A 21,411-nucleotide genomic window follows, 5' to 3' on the forward strand; every position below is an offset into this window, starting at 1 on the left:
TATAGATTATTTTCTCTTTTCGGTCACCTAGCTATGCTGATTAAGTTCCTTTATCTGCAGATATGAAAATGAGCAGCCATTTCGAAAGGCCGCGGAAGACGAAATTAACTCTCTCTATAAAGTCATCGATGAAGCTAATTTGACAACAATTGATCTGGAAAGTCAAATAGAAAGCCTGAAAGAAGAGCTTGGCTTTCTGACAAGGAGCTATGAAGAGGTAGGTGGGGCTGGGCTGACGCTGGGTTGGCTATATTCACCTGTCTGGCCGAGCTTCAAAACACAGGTGATGGGCCCTGGCTGGTGTGCTCAATGGGTTGGGCATCGTCCCATGCACCAAAAGGTTGCTGGTTCAATTCCGGTCAGGGCACATGCAGGGGTTGCGGGCTCGATCCTCAGTGTGTGTGTGGGGGGGGGGGGGAGGTGCCCGAGGAGAAGGGGGTATAGGAGGCAGCTAATCAATGTTCTGCTCTCACATCAATGTTTTTCTCTCTCCCTCTCCCTTCCTCTCTCTCTCTCTAAAAATCAATAAAAATAATAATAAAAGAAAACATAGGTGATGGTAGCTCACCTGGGCCTCTCCATGTCACTTGCCCAGGGCTGGTAAAATGCTTTCAGTCCCAATGTAGGGGTCAGGCTAGCAAGATGTCTCATACTCAAAAGGCTTCAGGACCAGTCTGAGCTGGAACAGGTGGACGTCCCCCTGGGCGCTGGTCTGGATGATGTCCTTGAGGCGATCAGAATTCACTGGGAGAGAGATGTCGAAAAGAACCGGGTGGAAGCAGGAGCCTTGCTCCAAGCCAAGGTGAGAGGTAGGGCCCGCACCTCCACTCTGCCCTGTGCGGAAGGAGGCCAAGCAAAGAGGAAAAGCGGTCAACGTGCGAAGGAACAAGTGCAGCTGTCTCGGTCCCAGTGGACATACAGGAAATGCATATTAAGATAACAGTTTGTTGTTTGCCTGTCTAAAAACAGAAAATGTTTAAAATGGAATAATCCTATCCTATATGATAAAAGGCTGATATGCAAATTGTCCCCTCTCGACCAGGAGTTCAACCAGGGGGTGGGGCCGGCCGGCCAACTGTCCACAGGCTCTCCCCCTGGCCGGCCCAGCCCCAATCGTCTTGATTGGGGCAGGGCAGGGCGGACCCCACCCGTGCATGAATGCATGCACCAGGCCTCTAGTAATAATAATAATAATAATAATAATAATAATAATACTGCTGGTGAGTGTGTAGAGAAGGAGGTTTTCACCTATATTTCAGGAAGCACTTCTATGACCCATTTGCATAAGGAATTTGGTGATATGAATCAAGAGTCTTATACTGCCCCTACCTACCGGTTGAATAATCTGGACACTGTCCTAAAGACATCATTGAAAATGCAAGCAAAGTGTACATCCAAGTGTACTCACGGATGCATTCATTACAAGAGTGAAAACGTTTGGGGAAATAACACATAAATGTTTAATAATAGGATAAAGACCAACCGTGCAATGACGTATCAGACAGTTATGGGAAGTGATATTTGTGAAGCATTTATAACAACCTGGGAAATACGCATGCAATAAGCGTGAGAGTGCAGAGTGGTGTATACCAGGGCCAAAAGCATTTTCTGCAAAGAACAAGACAGTAGATATTTAGGTTTCTGGGCCAAATGGCCTCTGTCGCAATATTCAGTTCTGCCACTGTGATGTGAAAGCTGCTGGAGACAATAAGTCACAAGTGAGCATGGCTGTGTGCCAATAAAACTTTATTTACAGAAACAGGAGGTGGGCTGGATTTGGCCTGCGGGCTACAGTGTGCCCACCCTGGTGTATACAGTAGGGTAAAGCATTCAAACAGAGAAAGTAGGCATCACGGAAAGATTAGAAAGAAAACACTACAGCATTCATGGTGCTAGTGGTGGTTGTCTTTGAGTGAGGGGCCTGTCGAACACTGTGAAATGTTTTTCTTGCTTTTGAGTATTTCTTGAGTTTTTCTTAAGTCGTATGAATTCTATTCAGGGAAGAAAATGATTTTTATTAAACTTCGTAAATAATAAAGGCATTAACCAGAAATAGAATGCACAGGGTTTCTTCCTTCTCCATCCCCTACCCATGGATGACTGGGATTTTGAGGCAGAGGATGGAAAGGGCAGAAGAGGGAGGACAGCGTGAAGGAAGTGTGAGAACTAAGGCAGCCACGTGAGGCAAGGCGAGGGGGCTGCTCCTGCGTCCTGGGTTGCCATGGAGCGCTTCTCTACCCTGGCTGCACAGAACTATGTCAGAGCATTTTCAAAAGGGCCCACGCCCAGGCCCCATCCAGAACCAAGTAAATCAGAAGGAGGAGAGGGACTTTGTGGTTCTCTCTCTCTCTCTCTCTCTCTCTCTCTCTCTCTCTCTCTCTCTCCCCCTCTCTCTTTCTCTCTCTCCCCCCCCCTTTTTTATTGATTTCAGAAAGAGGAAGGGAGAAGGATAGAGAGAAAGAAACATCAATGATGGGAGAGAATCATTGATTGGCTGCCTCCTGCACGCCCCTTACTAGGAATCGAGCCTGAAACCTGGGCATGTGTCCTGACCTGGAATAGAACCCTGACCTCCTAGTTCATGAGTCAATACTCAACCACTGAGGTACACACACCAGCCGGGTTCGTTCTCTCTCTCTCTCTCTCTCTCTCTCTCTCTCTCTCTCTCTCTCTCTCAGAGAGGTAGGAGAGAGGGAGGAAAAGAGAGAGAGCAATTTGAGAGCAATTTGTTGTTCCACCCAGGCATGCATTCACTAGTTGATTCCTGTGTGTACCTAGACCAGAGATCGAACCCGCAACCTTGGTGCTTTGCGACGATGCTCCAACCAGCTGAGCTACCCAGCCAGGGCTTTGTAGTTCTGTAAGCTGCGTGATTTTTTTTAAAAATATATTTTATTGATTTTTTACAGAGAGGAAGGGAGAGAGATAGATAGTTAGAAACATCGATGGGAGAGAAACATCGATCAGCTGCCTCCTGCACATCTCCCACTGGGGATGTGCCCGCAACCCAGGTACATGCCCTTGACCGGAATTGAACCTGGGACCTTTCAGTCCGCAGGCCGACGATCTATCCACTGAGCCAAACCGGTTTTGGCTAAGCTGCATGATTTAATGCACGGCCAGGGTTGAGAACCATGAGATAGATAAAACCCTCCACAAGAAAACCAGGAGGACCTTTCACTTTCTGTCCTCTCCTGCCCCCTTCACTCCCCTGCCCCAAGGACTGATAGGAACATTCCCAGCTGGGTCTTCACCAATTCTGGAGCCTTCAATGTTCTCCAGCCCAGAAAACACCTTCCATTTCCCCGCTGCCCCCCCTCCAACCCCCCTTCTACAGCTTCTCTTCTTTCTAACCTTTAGTTCCTTGACCAGGTAACTACAAACACTTTTATGGCAAATAGTGCCCGATAACCCCACAAAATGCAGCCCCACCCAACCTGGTGAGAGGTGAATAACACAGAGGGAAAGCAAAACCCAACCGTAGATTCGATTTGGGTCCATTCCTTCTTCTTTAGGAGAGTCCTGAATATTTATCACTAATGACCCTAGAAGCCATCCATTTCCACCCCCTCACCTTAGAGGTGGGGAGACGGAGGCCCAGGGCGGGCAGCGGGCACTCGCTGGGTGGGTGGGTGTGGCTTCATTTAGTTCTCCCGGCTCAGCTCTAGGTCTAGGGACCTTGTCTCTGCCTGGGGCTGTTATTTCTCCCTGGCTCTGCCCCCAAAGCTAAATCTCGGTGGCCCAGCAGTTTGCAGCCTTGCTTCTGTCCCAACGCTCCTGGGTGCACACGCACTGGAGTGTTTATTTCTTTGCGAAAGGGGGGAGGGGCATTGTAATGAACAGGAGTGTATCCTGCCTAGTGTGAAAAAGAAAAAGAAAAAACTTGGTCATTACTGTCCACCCCTCACCCTCTTGAGAATCATCACCAGCCCAACAGTAATTCAAACATTCATTCTGAACCGACTCATTCGCGTCTTTTTTATGGAGTCGTCTGAAAGCCACATCTCAGAGAACACACACAGCACTTGTGTACGTTCGGCCGATGCTGCCTGAGCCTCTCGCAGAGAGGCCGAGCTCTGAAAATATTTGCAGAAGGAGCGAATTCCTCTGGCCGTCAACAGAGATCAGAACTGACAGCCAGAAGTCCTCCGGTCAATAGTTTTGTCAGCTGCAGGCAGGCCCTGGGGGCTGACATCTGCCCATCCTGAGCACCTCTTGTCCGTGTCTTGGCCGCAAAGCGTAAATGTGAAATGGCTTAGCACGCCCGGCTTTTGAAACCTTTTGCAGAGAGAAGACAGACGTGTATTTAATTCCCTTACAGCTGGGAGGCTGAACATTCATGGACATGATGAATGTATGTCTTTGTTTAGGTTCCCCCAGAAACGGATCCTGAGACAAATATTGAAGTGGAGAAGTGGGGGTAGTTTACTTGGGACGTTGAGGGAGGGGGAGAGAGTACCAATATACCAGGAGAAGAAGGAGCAGAGAAGGGACTCAACAAAGAGTATGTTATCCAACCAGCTACCACTGTGGGAGCCTGGAACGTACCCCATGGGGGTTCTGGGGAGCAGAACAGAATACAGGAGAGGGGAAGGCAAGGAAGTGGGGTACTAGCACCAGCTCCATCAGGCCTCTGCCGTGTGCTAGCAGAGGGACCCTTCTGTCTTTGGAGAAAGCACTCAGGCAGAGGTGCAGAACCGGCAGCAAAAGGAAGCCCGGAGAACTAACATGATAAGGCCTGAGGGGTAAAGGTGGATGCCATCAGCACTTCCTACCACTTATCTGCCAAGTCCTTTTATTTTTTTACTTGAGATAAAATTGGTTTATAACTTTACATAAGTTTCAGCTGTATAATCAATATTATAATTCGACATCTGTACACAGTGATCACCACCAAAAGTCCAGTTACTATCCATCACCACACAGTTGACCCTTTTGCTCATATCACCCACCCCCTAAACCCTCTCTCCTTCTGTTAACCAACAACCTGTTTTCTGTATCTATGAGATCGGTTTTATTTGTTTGTTTGTTTGTTTTGGGGGGTTAGATTTTTACGTATAAGTGAAATCATATGGTATTTGTCTTTCTCCATCTGGCTTATTTCAATTAGCATCATGCCCTCACGGTCTATCCATGTTGTTGCAAATGGCGAGAATTTGTTCTTTCCGATGGCTGATTCATATTCCATTCTATATCGATTCACCCATAGATAGACACTTAGGCTGCTTCCTTATCTTGGCTATTGTAAATAATGCTGCAGTGAACATGAGGGTGCACATATCCTTTCGAATTAGTGTTTTCATATTCTTTAGATAAATACCCCAAAGTAAAATAGCTAGAAGATATGGTAGTTCTATTCTTCTTTTTTTTAAAATATATTTTTATTTATTTCAGAGAGGAAGGGAGAGGGAGAGATAGAAACATCAATGATGAAAGAGAATCATCAATCGGCTGCCTCCTGCACACCCCCACTGGGGATCGAGCCCACAATCCGGGCATGTGCCCGACTGGTAATCAAACCGCAACCTCCTGGTTCATAGGTCAATGGTCAACCACTGAGCCACACCGGCTGGGCATCTTCCTCTTCTTTGGTCTCCAGCATGTGCCTGGCACATGTCGTAGACCTTCAGTAAGTGTAGTCGAGCATGTGCTGGGTATAAAAAGCCACGTCAGAGAGGATAGAGGGGTGACTGAGAAGTTGTCCCTGCCCAGAGGGTACTCACAATCTGATGTGGAGGTTGGCTGGGGTGCAGGCGGGAGGCAACGGAGAGAAAGACCACCTTCCACAAGGCAGGAAGGGATGTGCGGTGAAAGCAGTGCCGGCAAAGCATGGAGTGAGCACTTTCCAGGTGCCAGGCCGTGAGCTAAGTCCTTGATAGGTGTTTCCTCATATAATCTTCTCAATGTGACATAGGATTGTGATTTTACCCATTTTATAGAGGAAGGAACTGAGGCACAGGGAGGTTAAGTAACTGACCCAAGTCGCCGAGCTATGATTCAAACCATGCTTTCTTACTGTTGACATAAGAATGTCCAAGCCTATAGAAAAAAAAAAAATGTATGAGTTTATTTGAGCCAAACTGAGGACCTCCCCAAAAGCAAGATCTCAATGGAATGAGGAAATGCTATGGAAATGGCAGTGTTGCAGTTCTTTTTATGCATTTGAACCAAAGAAGGGAAATAAGGAGGATTCCATGAAATCCACTGATGGTAGATTAAGGAGGCTGGAGAAGGCAAGGTGGGGAAATCTCTATGATTCCATAAAAAGAAAAATGGAGAGATACATAGTACTTCTTTTACATTACCTCAGGCTGCCTCTGTAACCTTTGTTAAGAAAGGGTTTTTACAGCCGTCATCAAATGGAATAACATGGAATGGATGTAGCATTAAAAGTAATGATTGTTAACCTTGAACATGTACTGCAAATAGTGAAGGTGTATAAGGATGCAACAAGATCTTGTTCCCCCTAGGGGGTCTGGAAAAGAGGATTCCTTTGGCATCTCAAAGGGCTGTTAACCTAGATGAGCAAGAACAATGGACAGGGCTCAGAACAAAGACAAACCTTTTATTAAGGGAGTTACATGCCTGGGGTGTGACTACCACCGTGACCTGCTCAGTTAGGAATTTATGATCAAATCATCCCACAAGGCTACTTTCCAGTCACTGAGCCTGTCAGATTCACTATATAGCCCCTCCCTGAACTGACACCCTCACTGCCAGGCTGCCCTACACAGATTGCGTGGAGTGGGGAACAATGATTCGTTTTCTTAATGAACAAACGTGCCCTGTCTGGCTCAATGGTCAGTGCACCAAAGGGTTATGGGTTTGATTCCGGGCCCTGCTTGCTCAGATGCATGGGGGAGGCAACCAATCTCTCTCTCTCTCTCTCTCTCTCTCTCTCTCTCTCTCTCTCTCTCTCTCTCCATGTCCTCAGTTGAGGATTAAAAGAATAAAAGAACAAGCAGTGACATCTTGTAGAATGTCCGAGGGGCTACATGCCTATGCCGGGCTCTGTGAGGATCTTTCCAAACCAAGGCCCTGTGCCTTCCCCGCGGGATACTGGTGCTCTGTGATACTAGACTGGGAACCCGGTACCCCCAGGGCTCCATTGCCTTGTCTTTCTCCAGGACAGTGAATATAACGAGGTTACTACGATCCTGGGAGGCCAAGACACTTAGAACAAAGCAGTCAGTTGTGCTCTGCAGCGGAGCGTGGCTGTGTTTCACCTTACAAAACCCAGAGAGCTTCTGAACCCCACACAGCGCCTGCTCAGGGCCAGGCAGGACACACACGTTCCAGCCCCTGCCCGTGCAGCCTGTGTACGTGCTGCTGAGCACACACCTGCCTGGTGCCTCTCCACTCTGCCTCCTCCAAGCTCCCCCCTCCCCTCACACTGCACAGTGGCATTTCTTCCGCCTCCAGGTCATTGCCAAGGACGTTTTGGGAAATGGCAGTGCTACTCCGAAAGGTGGGTTGGGTTTGGAGATGGCTTTTCCCCCTCCATTTGGAGACTCTCACCTGCTCCGTTCTGACTCACTCGAAAGCATGCTGCCTTTCTTCTCTCGCATCCATCCTTCACAGGCAGCGACATGAACATGTAATTGAAATTTTTTTTTAATTTGAAGTTTTTTCCCATATTTCAAAATGTCCACATGCTCTCCTGCCCCCAGAAATATAGACGGAGTGCAACCACGGGCAGTCCAGCTCCTGCGCGGTGGGGCCAAGGTTTCAAGCTGGCTTGAAGGCCTGGGGACCAACATATTTGAATCTCATTACACATCCTAGCAACTGCACAGAGCAACCAAACAGCCCTGCCTTCCTAGCCTCGGGGTCTGGAATCGCACATCTACTGTGTGGTCTGCGAGGAGAAATCCGGAGGCACTGGGTTGAAATGGAAATAGAAATAGAGTTATTGCAATAACTAGAAAGCATAAATCTAAAAAGCCACTGGAGAAGGACATGTAATACTTCTAGGTGAGTTCAAGCGCTTAACTGTTCCCAGATGAAGGGCGAGGATGTGGAAAGCAGGTTTCAGAAAGTAGGAGGCATGATATAAAATGGCACTGACATCCATAGTGATCAAGTTAATTTCTTTTTCTCTTTCAATCTTAAGTAAACTGTATAAGGAAGTGTCCTTTGGTGCCAGTGGGTCATTATCACTTCTCATATACTTGTTAATCTCGCCTCTCAACAAAGAGAAAGCGGGCTCTGGGATTCAGCTGCTTGGCAGGCAGTATTTGCTAGAATAAAATAATAGTGATTTGGGTGGGGTTTTGTTGTTGTTGTTGTCGTTGTTTGGGTGTTTTTTTTTTCACTTTTAAATATATTTTTTATTGCTGATAGTATTACAGATATCTCCCACCCCCCTCTCCCCTCTCCCTCCTCCCAGCCCCTACCCACCCCTCCAGGTGATTTGTTTTAAGATGATGAACTGTTTCAGTTACCGTCTATGTATGGCAAGTAAAGCAGTTCTGTCGGTTTCTGTGCTGATCTACACATTTGCTTCCATGGACCAGGCATCTCATGGCAGTTTTACATGCAGATTCCTGGGCCCCTCAGGATCTCCAGCATCGGGACTTGGATTTTACAAGAACCCCCAGATGGTGCCGATGCACATTAAAATTTGAGAACAGATTTACAATTTCCATGTTATAAATGTTTATTTACAAAGAAAACGTGAAGCCCTGGCCAGGTAGCTCCGTTGGTTAGAGTGTCATCCCAATACTCCAAGGTTGTTGTGGGTTTGATCCCCGGTCAGGGCACATACAAGGATCTACCAATGAATGCATATATAAGTGGAACAACAAATCGATGTTTCCCTCTCTTTCTTTTTCTCTCTTCCCCATCCCTTCTTCTTTCTCGCTCTCAAATCCATAAATAAAAATTAAAAGAAAAAGTAAATTGGGAAAAAAAAGTGAATTGGTTAAAATAAAAACAGTTTCATTAGCATTCAGATGTGTGAAAAACTATGCTGGTTGTCCAGGAATGTTTGGGAAACAGTTGGGTACAGCATCTTGCTAGTGGCACTAAGACATAGGGATTCAACCCTCCAGACACCAGTACGTACCACTGAAGACAAGCCACTCATTGTCTGGGCTGAGAGGAGGGACAGATCCTATGGGTTCTGTGGCTATAGCCTTGGCCAGCAGCTCTAGCCCAGACCCGCCCATCAGGGCTTTGAAACATGCCCTCCATGGAGCTTGGCCTCCACTCATGCCCGGCTCTCACCCATGGTGTCCTGGCAACCTTTCACAACTGCTCTCGGGGGGGCGGGGGGGGCAATGTAAGCATATGTATTTACATGCCAATCAAATTCACAATACCACTTCAAGGTGGCAAAGACTTTTGGTTGATGTTTTATTTATCTAATTTTAGTAATAACATACATTTTAAGATAAAATACTTTGCTTTCCCATTTACACCTGTAACTTCAATGTGGCTTGCTATTTCTTGCAAAACCCGCCAACTGTTTTTATACTTATATCATCAGCAATAGTATCATAAAATCAGACTACAGAAAATGTTTGATTATTAATATCTGATTATACAAAAAGTCACTCACAACAATGATGAATGAGGATAGCTCTGATGTGAATTTTGGTTGATATTTTCATTAACCTTAATGAGTTCATTTGTCAATGATGAAACTTCTTTTTTTTTAATATAGGAAGGAAGAAGGAGAGAGAGATAGAAACATCAATGATGAGAGAGAACCATTGATCAGCTGCCTCCTGTACACCCCCCACTGGGGATCAAGCCCGCAACCCAGGCATGTGCCCAACTGGGAATCAAACCGCAACCTCCTGGTTCATAGGTAGATGCTCAACCACTGATCCACACCAGCTGGGCAATAATGTAACTTCTTTATGAATCAGATAATAGTTTTCAAATATTGGAAAAATATTCTTGCTAATTTTTGTGCTATTCCCAATGCAACAGCTACCGACAGGACCCACTTTTAAGTTTAATCTGCACTGTTAATATTCTATGCATCCCTTTTTAAAATCTAGACAGCCCATAAAATAGTAATTCAATCTCTGATTGGTGGAGTTTGCCAATTTCCACGGTGTCAATACTCTCACCCTTATTTCAAACTAATAACATGATGTGAATGAGTTGGGAAGAGTTGGGCAGGAACACACCATCGACTCCCACCACACAGGTATCATCAATGTAGATAAACCTCAGTAGCACAGATAATGATAAAATGTAAATAATTAGCAAGTGATGTGTTTTGAGTATTTATTACCATTTTAAAAATATATTTTTATTGATTTTGAGAGAGAGAGAGAGAGAGAGAGAGAGAGGAAGAGAGAGGGATCGAGAGATAGAAACATCGATGAGAGAGGAAGTCATCCATTGGCTGCCTCCTGCACGACCCCCACCAGGGATCGAGCCAACAACCGGGCATGTGCCTTGACTGGGAATTGAACTGGCGAGGTTGATGCTCAACCACTGAGCCACACCAGCCAGGTGCCATTTTTTTAATATAACTTATTTAATTGTGAGTTGATATGATTTAATTTTTAATAATGGCTGTGTTTAATAACTGGCTTACAAAATTCCTGAAAATTTAACCGGCAGCTCTTGTACACTGTTAGGAACCGGCTCCAGCTCACACTGCCCCGGCCTCTCTGTGTAGCCGTGTTATCTGATTCCATTTGTCTGTCAGGACACCCCCTCTCCTGCCTCCCACCCTCCCACACAGCCCATCTGGCCAGGCCCAACCCCAAAGAGAGAAGGAAGAACAGAGCTACGGATCCCAGGAAGACAATGAGGATATTTTAGAGTGACCCACCTTCACTTTGGGGAAGACAACCCCAATTTCAGGGTCTTAAGTTGATGAATTGGTGGCAGCGGCAGCATTAAGCTCTGGTTAAGGGCACTGCTCTGGGGTCTGCAGCTGCGCTTGAGTCCCGGCTCTGCCCCTCTTAGGCCATATGATCTGGAATAAAAAACTCAATCTCTCTGTGCCTCAGTTTCCTCATATAAAATGGGAACAATAATGACACTTGCTTCATAGGGTCGTAAAGATTAAAGGAGATCACGGACTAAAAGTTGTTCACAGAGTTTTGGCACCGAGTAAGAGCTTCACACACGTTAGTTATCATTAGTAGTAGTCAAGTCATAGTGGCTTGTACAAACTCATGTATTAGCTAATACTACTTTTCACATATAGAAAACATATGCAGCCCGGCCAGTGTAACTCAGTGAATTGAGCATCGTCCCATGAACCAGTTCAATTCCCAGTCAGGGCACATGCCTGGTTTTGGGCTTGATCTCCAGTAGGGGGCGTACAGGAAGCAGCCGATCTATGTTTCTCTCTAATAAATGTTTCTCTCTCTCCCTTCCTCTCTATTTAAAAAATCAATAAAAACATATGTAAAGGAAACATATACAGCCAATATTTGCATGCTTTTAAGGTTCTAAAGGCTTCTACATGCATAACCTGTTAGAAGCCTCAAGTGATTCAGGAGACAGTCATCATGTGATTATTATTCTCCACTCGTCACTGTATTCTATGGGCAGGGACTGGGACTCAGAGAGGCTGAGTCATGGCCCAGGGACACACAGCCAAGGGCCAACCAGTCGGAGCTGGGCCCACGGCTTCAGTTCTCCTTTAGCAGATCCCAGGCCTTTAATGGGCATTAAACAGCAAGAACTGGAAGAACTACTACTGAGATATGAGCCTTTTGACTCGGGTTTCTTAGCCAGTCAACTAGATTGGACTATTTTTGCACAATTCTATAAATAAGTATTCATATGTAGTAAACATGGTCAATCAAAAGAGCCAGTAACCTAGGAGACAAAATAGATTTTTCTCCTACATCACAGGCTTGGTGACATGCCATCAGACTTGGCTTGAAGTTAGAGATGTGGGTGATCTCTCATTTTTTTCCCTTTTCCCCGGCAAAGAGCAGAGTAACAATGACCTGCTCCCTGAACGTATGGGAGGAATCACAATATGTCCATCTCGCTCAGGGAGAAGGTTCAAAACCCAGACCGCCCCCTTGATAGTCACAAGTGTGACCAGACATGTTTTTTGCAAGGAAACGTATCAGACCAAGTTGGCTAACGATTAATCTGCCTTATGGTGCTGGGAGGGGTTACTAACTCCCTGGAGGGCAATTTGGCAACATTTATCAAAATTGCAAAGCCTGCCGGTTTGACTCAGCAATTCCACAAGAGGAATTTACCCCCAGAGATATTCCCATGTAATCAAGATGAGGGATATAGGTTATTCTTTGCACCATTGATTGTAACAGGCAAAGACTGGAAGCCACCTAAGTGTCCATGGATGGGGGACTTCTGAGTAAGGCAATACTATGTAGCCGTTAAAAAGAATCCAATCTAACTGGGGGGCAGAAGGGGGTTAGAAGGGGTCAGTGGGGGGAGAACGGGGACATATGTAATGCTTTCAACAATAAAGATTTTTTTAAAAGAATGTAACTGACGGATATATGCTGATATGCTAGAATAATTTCTAAGATATAATAAGGACCAAAGCAAGGGGGAAGGTCGTACATATTTGAAGTAGTTCTGGAAGGAGGTATAAAACACTGGCAACAGGAGAGCTGGGTAATTAGCGCACAGGGAGAAAAGGACTCTATATACTTCCTACCGTATATTCTTTGGGAAATCTTTTAAATTGCATTCTATTTGCTTGCGTCACGTGTTCAAACTGAATAAATGTCTGTATACGAGCTGGTGTGGGCGCCTATAGAAAAAGAGGAATTTTGAAATCCAGTAGCCGGTTCCTCGGAGCCTGAAGCAGCCGGGAGGGCGTTAGAAAGGGGGAGAGGGGAGGACGGGTCAGGGGCTCACTGCTCACCCGAGACTCCCTGTCCGCAGCAGCAGGCGGAGGCCCGCGGGGCGCAGAGCCTGGAGGAGGAGGAGGAGCGGCTGGCTGCTGCCCGCTGGGCGGAGCTGCACAGCACCTCGCGCCAAGTGCAGAGCCTGCAGGCGGAGACGGAGTCCTTGCGGGCCCTGGTGAGTGGAGCAGGAGCCACCTGGCATTTCTTGGGACAATTTTAAGTCTCAGCGGTTGAACTGTCGCCACACGGGTCACGGTGTGCCCGGGCCTTTCATCTCCGGCGTAGGAGTCTGAGGCCTGAGAGGACGATCCGATACAGGATCACAAGGGTAGTGGATCCGGCGAGTGCCCGGCCGGGATACGCCTCACCGGCCGCTGCTGTGGCCACTCATGCCCACAGATGCCCCTTCCCAGCTGCCCCTCTTCTGCAGAGAATGGCCCTCAGCCAATCAGAAGACACCTGCGGGGGGGGGGGGGTAGGGGGTGGAAGGTGGGAAGTGGGAAGTGGGGGGTGTCAGGCCAGCCCACCTTCCCAGCCAATGACCGACTCACAGGGGGTTTAAAAGCCCAGCTCACTTGCTTCAAAGTGGGACCAGGCCTCTGTGGTAATTCACTGTCCGGGGCTCCGTGGGGTCAGGCTGCAGCCAGACTCAGGCTGAGACCACCTCCTGGCTTAGCACCTCCTCTGCCCAGCCCTGTCCTGCTTCCCTTGCGCCCCCTTTCCTGGGAACAGCTCCTTAACTATTCCCACGCACCAGGCAGGATCCCTGTCGCAGGCTCTGCTTCTGGGGCACGGATCCTAAGACACCTGGTAAGCTCCTCAGACTCACTGTGGCTTGTGGGCAGATCTCTTGCATCATTAATTATTATTATTAATTTAAATGATTAATAATCCAGCAGTCCACCTCTGCTCCCCGGCGTGCCCTAAAGTTCTATTAGGTTGTCAAGCACAGCTCCTCCTGGATGCCCTCCAGGGGCCACGTGTACCAGGTCAACCACAGTGAGTTGTACACACCAGCGCGCACGAAGGGCTGGTTCATGCGATGCTGGCGTAGGTGAGGTGGTTTAGTCCACTGAGGCCCAAGAAGCCCTCTCCCCATCAGCCTCAAGTCCTCGGGCTGATCAGGTACCACTGTTGATGCCCCTTTCTCCCACCACGCCCCATAAACCTGCATCTCAATTTTGCCACCCAAATCGGCTCCATCTTCAAGCCACCAGTCACACCTGCCATGAAGTTAGCTCAGGCATTTATCCTAGTAGTTTCCCTCAGGAACAGCTTTATCTCTGCCTGTTGCCAAGAGCATCCCATCACTCCGGTTCCTTCAGGTCACTTGGGTCCATTGTCCTCCGGCCAACAAGGTCACACGGTGCCCAGCCAGCTCAGGAAGGTGCTCAGTCTTCCTGCCACAACATGACATGCATCTCATTGCTCCACTTCTTTTTTATTGATTGACTGACTTATAGAGAGAGAGAGAGGAAGGCAGAGAGAGAGAGAGAGAGAGAGAAATCTGTTGTTCCACTTATTAATGTAGTCATTGGTGCTTCTTGTATGTGCCCTGACCAGGGATCCAACCTGCAACCTTGGCTCTAACCCACTGAGCTACCCAGCCGGGGCCATCATTACTCCTCTTCTGTCTCTCTCATTCTCAGATGGGATCTGGGTCAAAGCAAGGGGGTGTGAGTAAAGGATCTGAGGTGAGAGAAATCAGGAAACTACAGTTTAAAGCAATGCTACTTTCACATTCAAACAAAAAAAAACATCTAAAAGCAATGGCATTATTTACTCAGAGGTAGGTGAATGTTATGCTAATCAGTTTTATTTGCCTGCCATAACCCTTGATAAACACCCTAATATTAGGGGTGCTGCCTCTCACCTCTGTTGCTTTTGGCACAGTGAAAGGACTGCCATTCCTTCCCCAGATGTCCTTGTGGCTGCCAAAAGTGTCACTCTTCTGGCGACAGAAAGTTCCAGGCAAAAGGTTGAGGACATATTCTCAAGCCAACATCATAAAAAAAAGCCCAAATGAATTACTCCTCAGTGGCAGGTGGCCCATCACTCAGCACACATTCCACACACGTATACTGGGTGCCTGCGATGTGCAAGGCCTTCCCTTAGCCCCTGGGGAGACAAATCTGAATTGGCTAGTGCCTGTCCTCTAAAAGCTCACAACTTGATTGAAAACCTGTGCACAAATGACTGAACAAAGCAGAGGGGACCTGTGTTCCCCAGCAGCTGCTCCCTCCAGCTTCTGTTCTCAGCAAGCCCCCGGCAGCCCTCCCCTCCGCCCCTCAGCAGGTGCTGTCACCTGTATTATTCTGCAGATAAAGTTAAGGTGCCCCAACATGAGGTCTCTGGTTTCCATTTCCCACTTCAAAAGATCTCAGAAGCTTTATCCCCCGCCTCTTTCCTTCACAGACTCCCCCTGTCTCGTGCTGCACCATCTGGACATGCCTCTACCTACTGCCTCCTCTATTCTGCATTTTCAGGGTCTGAACCCCTGGAATGGCCTGAGCTTGGCTTACAACAGAAAGCCCTCCTTTGCCAGATCTTCCTATTAATGTCCAGATTTTGTCCTTTCCTTTCCTGCCTTGAGCCCTTAATGTGTTCTTCCCATGGCTGGAAGGAGACTCCTCCCCTCAAGTCTGCCCGCCTCCGCCTGCTCCTCTTGCCAAACCCTTGGCACAGGTGAGGTGAAAACACAGAAATGCGACACCCCCGCCCCCTCCAGGAGCCTAGCTCCTCACTCCCACAGCTGGGTGATCCCCCCGCCCACCACGCACTCACGTTCAGAGTGGTCCGTGAGCTGAAATCAGCTCTTCCACCAAAGTCACATTAACTCCTTGAGGGCAGGAACCAGGCTTCATTACTTTTATGTCCCAGATTGCTTGGTACAGTGTCCCAATTTCCTCAAGTGACACTGACACTGATAGTAGACATGCTCATATGCAATTATTTCGTCACATTCTCGGGGGAACATTGAGAAGTGGGCAGGACCGTGACTGCCTTCTCATCCGCAAATGAGAAATCTGTGGCTCAGGGATTTTCCCATTAACATAGTAATCAGTGCAGGAGCCAAGCCCTTCTGGCTCTATCTCTGTCCTAGACCACAGCCAGCCTATGGGGTTGGGGGTTGGCGCTCAGGCTCTGCAATCAAATCCTGCTTCCTCTACTTATGAGCCGAGTGACGCTCTAAAATTCCACTTCCTCTCTTTCACTTGAGGACCTACCTTGGTGGTCCTATTTATCTGCTGTGTTACTGGCCCTCAGTCAGAGCAGCCTGTGCACACACAAGGCCCCCACAGCCGAGCTGATGAGACGTTCAGCTGCCTTTTCCAACAAGGCACCAATACTGGTGCTTGAGGCCTACAGAGCTCTGTGTTCAGTCAGATCAGGAATTCAAGACCAGAAATCACAGATCACTATTTTACTTTCTGGAGGGTCTATAATTCAAGGGCATCCCTTCCAATTTCCTTTAGCTTGGGAGTAAGCATGCTGCTGTGACCACAGTATGCTCGCTGGTGCTATCCATGTCCCCTCACAGGCCAGGGCTGGGACACCCGAAGCAGTGGCCTTATCATAGTCACTCAGCTCAGGCATCTCTGTGGGAACCAGGCCAGGATGTCAGGACTTAGGGGGGAGAGCTGGGGCTTGGGCAGTGGGTCCTGAGTCATCAAAGGACCCTAGGCCTCATGGAGGAGTCACCTGTGAACATGGAGCCAAACCTGTAAACAGATGACCCAGCCATAGCTCTGTAAAATAGTTTTCCAAATCACAGGTGGTACAGGTCCAATGTCAACAATCACTACTCACAAACCAAGCTTGGCCAGTCATGGGTGCCATGTTAGGGACCCTGGAGAGCTTGGGGGTGAGGTTAAAGCAGAGGGGATACCGGCCCAGAGTTGGACTTTAGACAGAGCACCGGAGCTTCCGTGTGGGGAATGCAGCCCAAGGAGGAACTAGAGGCAGGAAGATGAGCTAAGAGGCCACGGAGGTCCCCCTTGAGGAGAGGTGATGCACATCCATCCTGGGCACTGGTGGCTGGAGAAGAGAGGGCACACAAGTGAAAACTTTTCGGAATATATGAGGGGCGGGATTCAGTAATGACTGAGTTTGGGAGAGAAGCAAGAAGACCAGGGGTGTGTCCTTCCCCCGTTTCTAGTTCTCAGTTCACCTGCTGAAGTGCAGGATAGGAAAGACCAACAGGTCCGTTTTGCACGCCTTGATTTGAGGTGCGCTGGACTGCACATATTTCCAGTAGGAAGTTCAGTAGTGGGTCAGGGCTTGGAGAGAGGAGAGAAGTCTGTGCTAAAAGAATCACTGCAGGAGCCATTGGCAGAGAGACTGGGAAAATCGTGAGTGTGGGAGAGACCAACTAACAGGCCCGGGAAACAGCTCAGAGAGTAACAGGTTCAGGATGGGGCGGTGGGGAACCCACAGGGAAGGGGGAGCCAGAGGAAGAGGAATTAGCCCAAATGGGCACCTAAAACACTAAAGAAACAACTGCTGAGTACACAACAGCCAGAGACGTCCATTGTCATTCTGATCATCTGGGGAAGGGTGCAGAGGAGACAGCATTTTAGCTGAATGATGGGTGGGGTTTCGGCAGTGGAGGGGATAGGGCCCCCCAGGGGGTGAGAAAACGATCAAAAAAGGCCCAGAGGCAACTCAGAGAGCAGGGTTCTTTGAAGAAACACCTGCAGACTGCTTCTCTGTGTGTGTCAGATTCTCTTTCATTTTTTTCCTCTCTCATTTTCTCACTCATCTCTCGTTCTTATATCTCATCTCTCTCCCTCTCCCTGTTTTTCCGTCTTCTCTTCCTCCCCTCCATCCCACACACCCACCCATGTCTCCCACACACACATCCACCCCCACCCCCATCAGAAGGATCAGTGAATTAGACTAAACAAGAGTCTGGCCTCCTGAGGATTTATGATTTACGCACCAAGCCACGTAAACCTAGCAACCGACCAGACCAATGCCAGCCCCTCCCAGTGCCCTGCACACCTCCCTCTCCAAGGGCCCTGCCTGTCGGCCTTGAGTTTGGACGTGTTCCCTCTTTTGCAGAAACGAGGCCTGGAGAACACTTTGCAGGACGCCAAGCACTGGCATGACCTGGAGCTGCAGAACCTGGGCGCCGTGGTCCGCAGGCTGGAGGCGGAGCTCCAGGAGATGCGTGCGGAGGCGGAGCAGCAGCAGCAGATCCGCGAGCAGCTGCTGGCGCACAGGTGCCAGCTGCAGAGGGACGTGGCGTCCTACCACGTCCTCCTGGACAGGGAGGAGAGCCGGTAGGTCTCTTCTTACTTCATTATAAAAGGAGCACAACTCATCGTTTAAAATATTTATTTTCAAACACTATAGAAGTAATTAAGATAGAAGAAATCACCCCTAAACTCCCCAAAACACACACACACACACACACACACACACTCCCATAGCCTCACTCTGTCCTTCCACAAATATATAAACAAATATATATTATAAATGTGCATGTATACATAAATGTGTTACACCTGTTTATAACCATATAAACAGATACACACATACACACATAAATGTTAAAACATACCTAGTGCAACAGGTTCTCCAATAAGGTCATTTAGTTCAATATCATTTCATTATAACATTGATGACATGCCATAGGAATTTAACGCTTGTTTATATAAATTCTTCTGTAGTAAAACTGGCTTCCTTATACATCATTTCATCATAGTTCCCAGAACCTATTGACAATGTCACGTGAGGACTTACTGTGCATACATCGTATCTCTTAGGAATGCTTTCAGCTGCATGTAATAGAGCCTAATTAATGGGGCTATACACCAGTGCACCTGAAGTTTAATGTGCACCCAAAACCTGGGCAGGTCAGGTCTATACTGCTGGCCCACAGACCACCCTGGGAACAGCAAGGACATAAACCACGTTTATCTGAGAGTTCCAGAAATGAGGTGGTCTAGGCTTCTCAATGATTTCATTAGGTCCCAATGAAATACCATCTGACATACCATCCCCGGTATATTGGCTTTTTGTCTTCATCTTTGTCCCACATGGTGGCCAAATGCCTCCCACAGCTCCCGACATCAGGTCCTCACTCATGACAAGAAGAAGAAGGAAAGAAGAGAGGGCAGCAAGAAAGGCCTTTTCCTGGGTAATCTTTTTATCAGTCAGTGAAGGAAAAATGTTTTGAGAAGTCCTCTAATGGACTTTGCCTGTTATCTCATTGACCGGACGTGCTCACATGACCATACCTACCTGCAAGTGGTTCTGGGAAAGCAACTTTTTCCAGCCTCTACACTGGAGAGAGGCAAGGGTAGGAATGACATATAGTATATGTCTAAGTATGTATATGAATGTATGTGTTTATATATGCACATGGGTGAGGATTACAGTAGCATATGCATGAGTTTGGGGACTAGTTCCTTGCCAGTTATTTAAGGAAATCCAAGCCTTTATTTGATCATAATTCTATATCTTCATATCTCCCTCCAAGGCCCCATCCATGGCATACATTGAATAAGGAATAGAATATCAGTTCTAAGAGATAACTTAGCAATTATATAGTCCAACCCCCGTGATCCCAGCAAAACTACAAAGGCCCAGAACAGAAAAGCGGTTTTCTGTGATCACACGAGGAGGTAGAGCCAGAGCTGGGACTCTGTAACATCCCTTTCTTCAGAAACAAGAGCGCCACAGGGAAGCAACTTCCTCCTTTCAAGTGGAAAACGTGCCATCCAGCTCCTTCCCAACTGTCTTGTTATTGGATTCATTTCTGTGGACTATAAAAGCTGGATGTTTCTAACCAAGCTCATTTTTTCATATGCCTATGAACATCTGAATAAATGCACAAATTTGTTTTACATATAAAAAAGTGGTGAATTAAGCTGAATATTCTTCAAGAATGTAAGAATACCATTTAGTGAGTGCCTGCTGTGTGCCAGCACAATTTTAGGTTCCCTGTTCTCTTCATTTCCCCTGAAACCCTGCTAGGACTACATCATTATTTCCATTTTACAGATAAGAAACAAAGCCTCAGAGAGCTTCAGTCATTTGCTCAAGGTAACTCAGCTAATACCTATGGAGCAGGGATTTGAAACCCAAGTTGGCCCTGGCCAGGTAGCTCAGTTGGTTACAGCATCTTCCTGATTCAATTTCTGGTCAAGGCACATGCAAGAAGCAACCAATCAAAGCATAATATGCTAATGATATGCTAAGGCTGCTCAACCGCTCACTATGACATGTACTGACCACCAGGGGGCAGACGCTCCAACTGGTAGGTTAGCTTGTTGCTGGGGTCCAGCCGATCAGGACTGAGTGAGACAGGCTGGACACGCCCTGGAGCCCTCCTGTGGCCCCTCCCTGGCTGGCCAACCTCCCATGTCCCTCCCTGGCCCTGATTATGCACCCGTGGGATCCTTCGGCCTGGCCTGCTCCCTCTCGCAATTTGGGACCCCTTGGGGGATGTCAGAGAGCCAGTTTTGGCCCAATGCCAGAATAACCGGTCGCTATGACGTGCACTGACCACGAGGGTGCAGATGCTCAATGCAGAAGCTGCCCCCTGGTGGTCAGTGCGTTCCCATAGGGGGAGCACCGCTCAGCCAGAAGCCAGGCTCACAGCTAGTGAGTGCAGCGGCAGTGGCAGGAGCCTCTCCCTCCTCCGCAGCCGCGCTGAGGATGTCCGACTGATGGCTTAGGCCCGCTCCCTGCAGGCCTAAGCCATCAGTCAGACATCCCCCGAAGGCTCACAGACTATAAGAGAGCTCAGGCCGGGCTGAGCGCCCCCCCACCCCCGAGTGCACGAATTTCATGCACTGGGCCTCTAGTCTATATACATAAAAGGCTAATGTGCAAAGTGTCCCCTCAGGAGTTTGACTGGGAGACTGGGAGTTCAATCGCTAGCTATGATGTGCGCTGGCCACCAGGGGGCGGCATGGAACGAAGGGAGGCCCCAGCTTGCAGTCAGAAGGAAAGCCCGGCCAGCAGCTGGAAGGCCCATATGGACCCTGATTGCCAGCCAGGCCTAGGGACCCTACCGGTGCATAAATTCCATGCACCGGGCCTCTAGTGAATGTATAAATAAGTGGAACAACAGATCGATGTTTCTCTCTCTCCCCCTTCCTCTTTCAAATCTATAAAAAAGAAAAAGAAACCCAAGTTGTCTTATTCCAAAGGCCAACTTCTTTCCATGAGATTCCTACCTTTCCTATAATCTTATTGTGATCTCTTTACCAATTTTCAATCATCCATAGCTTCTCTCACTCAAATGTGTTTTTGTTGATTTGTTTCAGCTAGTGGAGAAACTTCTTTTCATGAAGAAAATGCTGCCATCTCACCAAGTGGTCAATGAAGTTCCTTGAGGAGTCTTCCCCCCCTGATCCCACATCTACCCCAAACAGCCTCCCATCCCCCACCCGCCCGGAGCTGGATTCCCTGCTAGATTCCCTTGAGCTGAAAAGCTTCCTAGAAGTGGAGAGGGTCCTTCGGCCTTAAACTGAAGTAGTCTGTGGCTTGGGCAACCTCCCTGTCCCTCTGCAAATAAATGCTTTGTGTGCAGTCTGACCACCTGTTCAACTCACTACCGGGTAGAGATGGACGTCACTTT

The 21,411-nt window shown here is 47.9% G+C and overlaps 1 protein-coding gene across 1 annotated transcript in view; it reads left to right on the plus strand.

The window, feature by feature from the left end:
• Positions 1 to 21,181, plus strand: part of BFSP2 (beaded filament structural protein 2) — a 44,235-nt gene extending 23,054 nt beyond the window's left edge. Inside the window, exons 3-7 of the mRNA XM_006083708.3 lie at positions 61 to 221; positions 639 to 802; positions 12,853 to 12,990; positions 17,880 to 18,100; positions 21,098 to 21,181. Of these exons, the coding sequence (XP_006083770.1) occupies positions 61 to 221; positions 639 to 802; positions 12,853 to 12,990; positions 17,880 to 18,100; positions 21,098 to 21,101 (688 nt within the window). The 3' untranslated portion in view covers positions 21,102 to 21,181. The remainder of the gene's footprint in view (positions 1 to 60; positions 222 to 638; positions 803 to 12,852; positions 12,991 to 17,879; positions 18,101 to 21,097) is intronic.
• Positions 21,182 to 21,411: the final 230 nt, after the last annotated feature.

This window comes from Myotis lucifugus, unplaced genomic scaffold (genome assembly GCF_000147115.1).
Source record: "Myotis lucifugus unplaced genomic scaffold, Myoluc2.0 scaffold_8, whole genome shotgun sequence".
Classification (NCBI taxonomy): Eukaryota; Metazoa; Chordata; class Mammalia; order Chiroptera; family Vespertilionidae; genus Myotis; species Myotis lucifugus.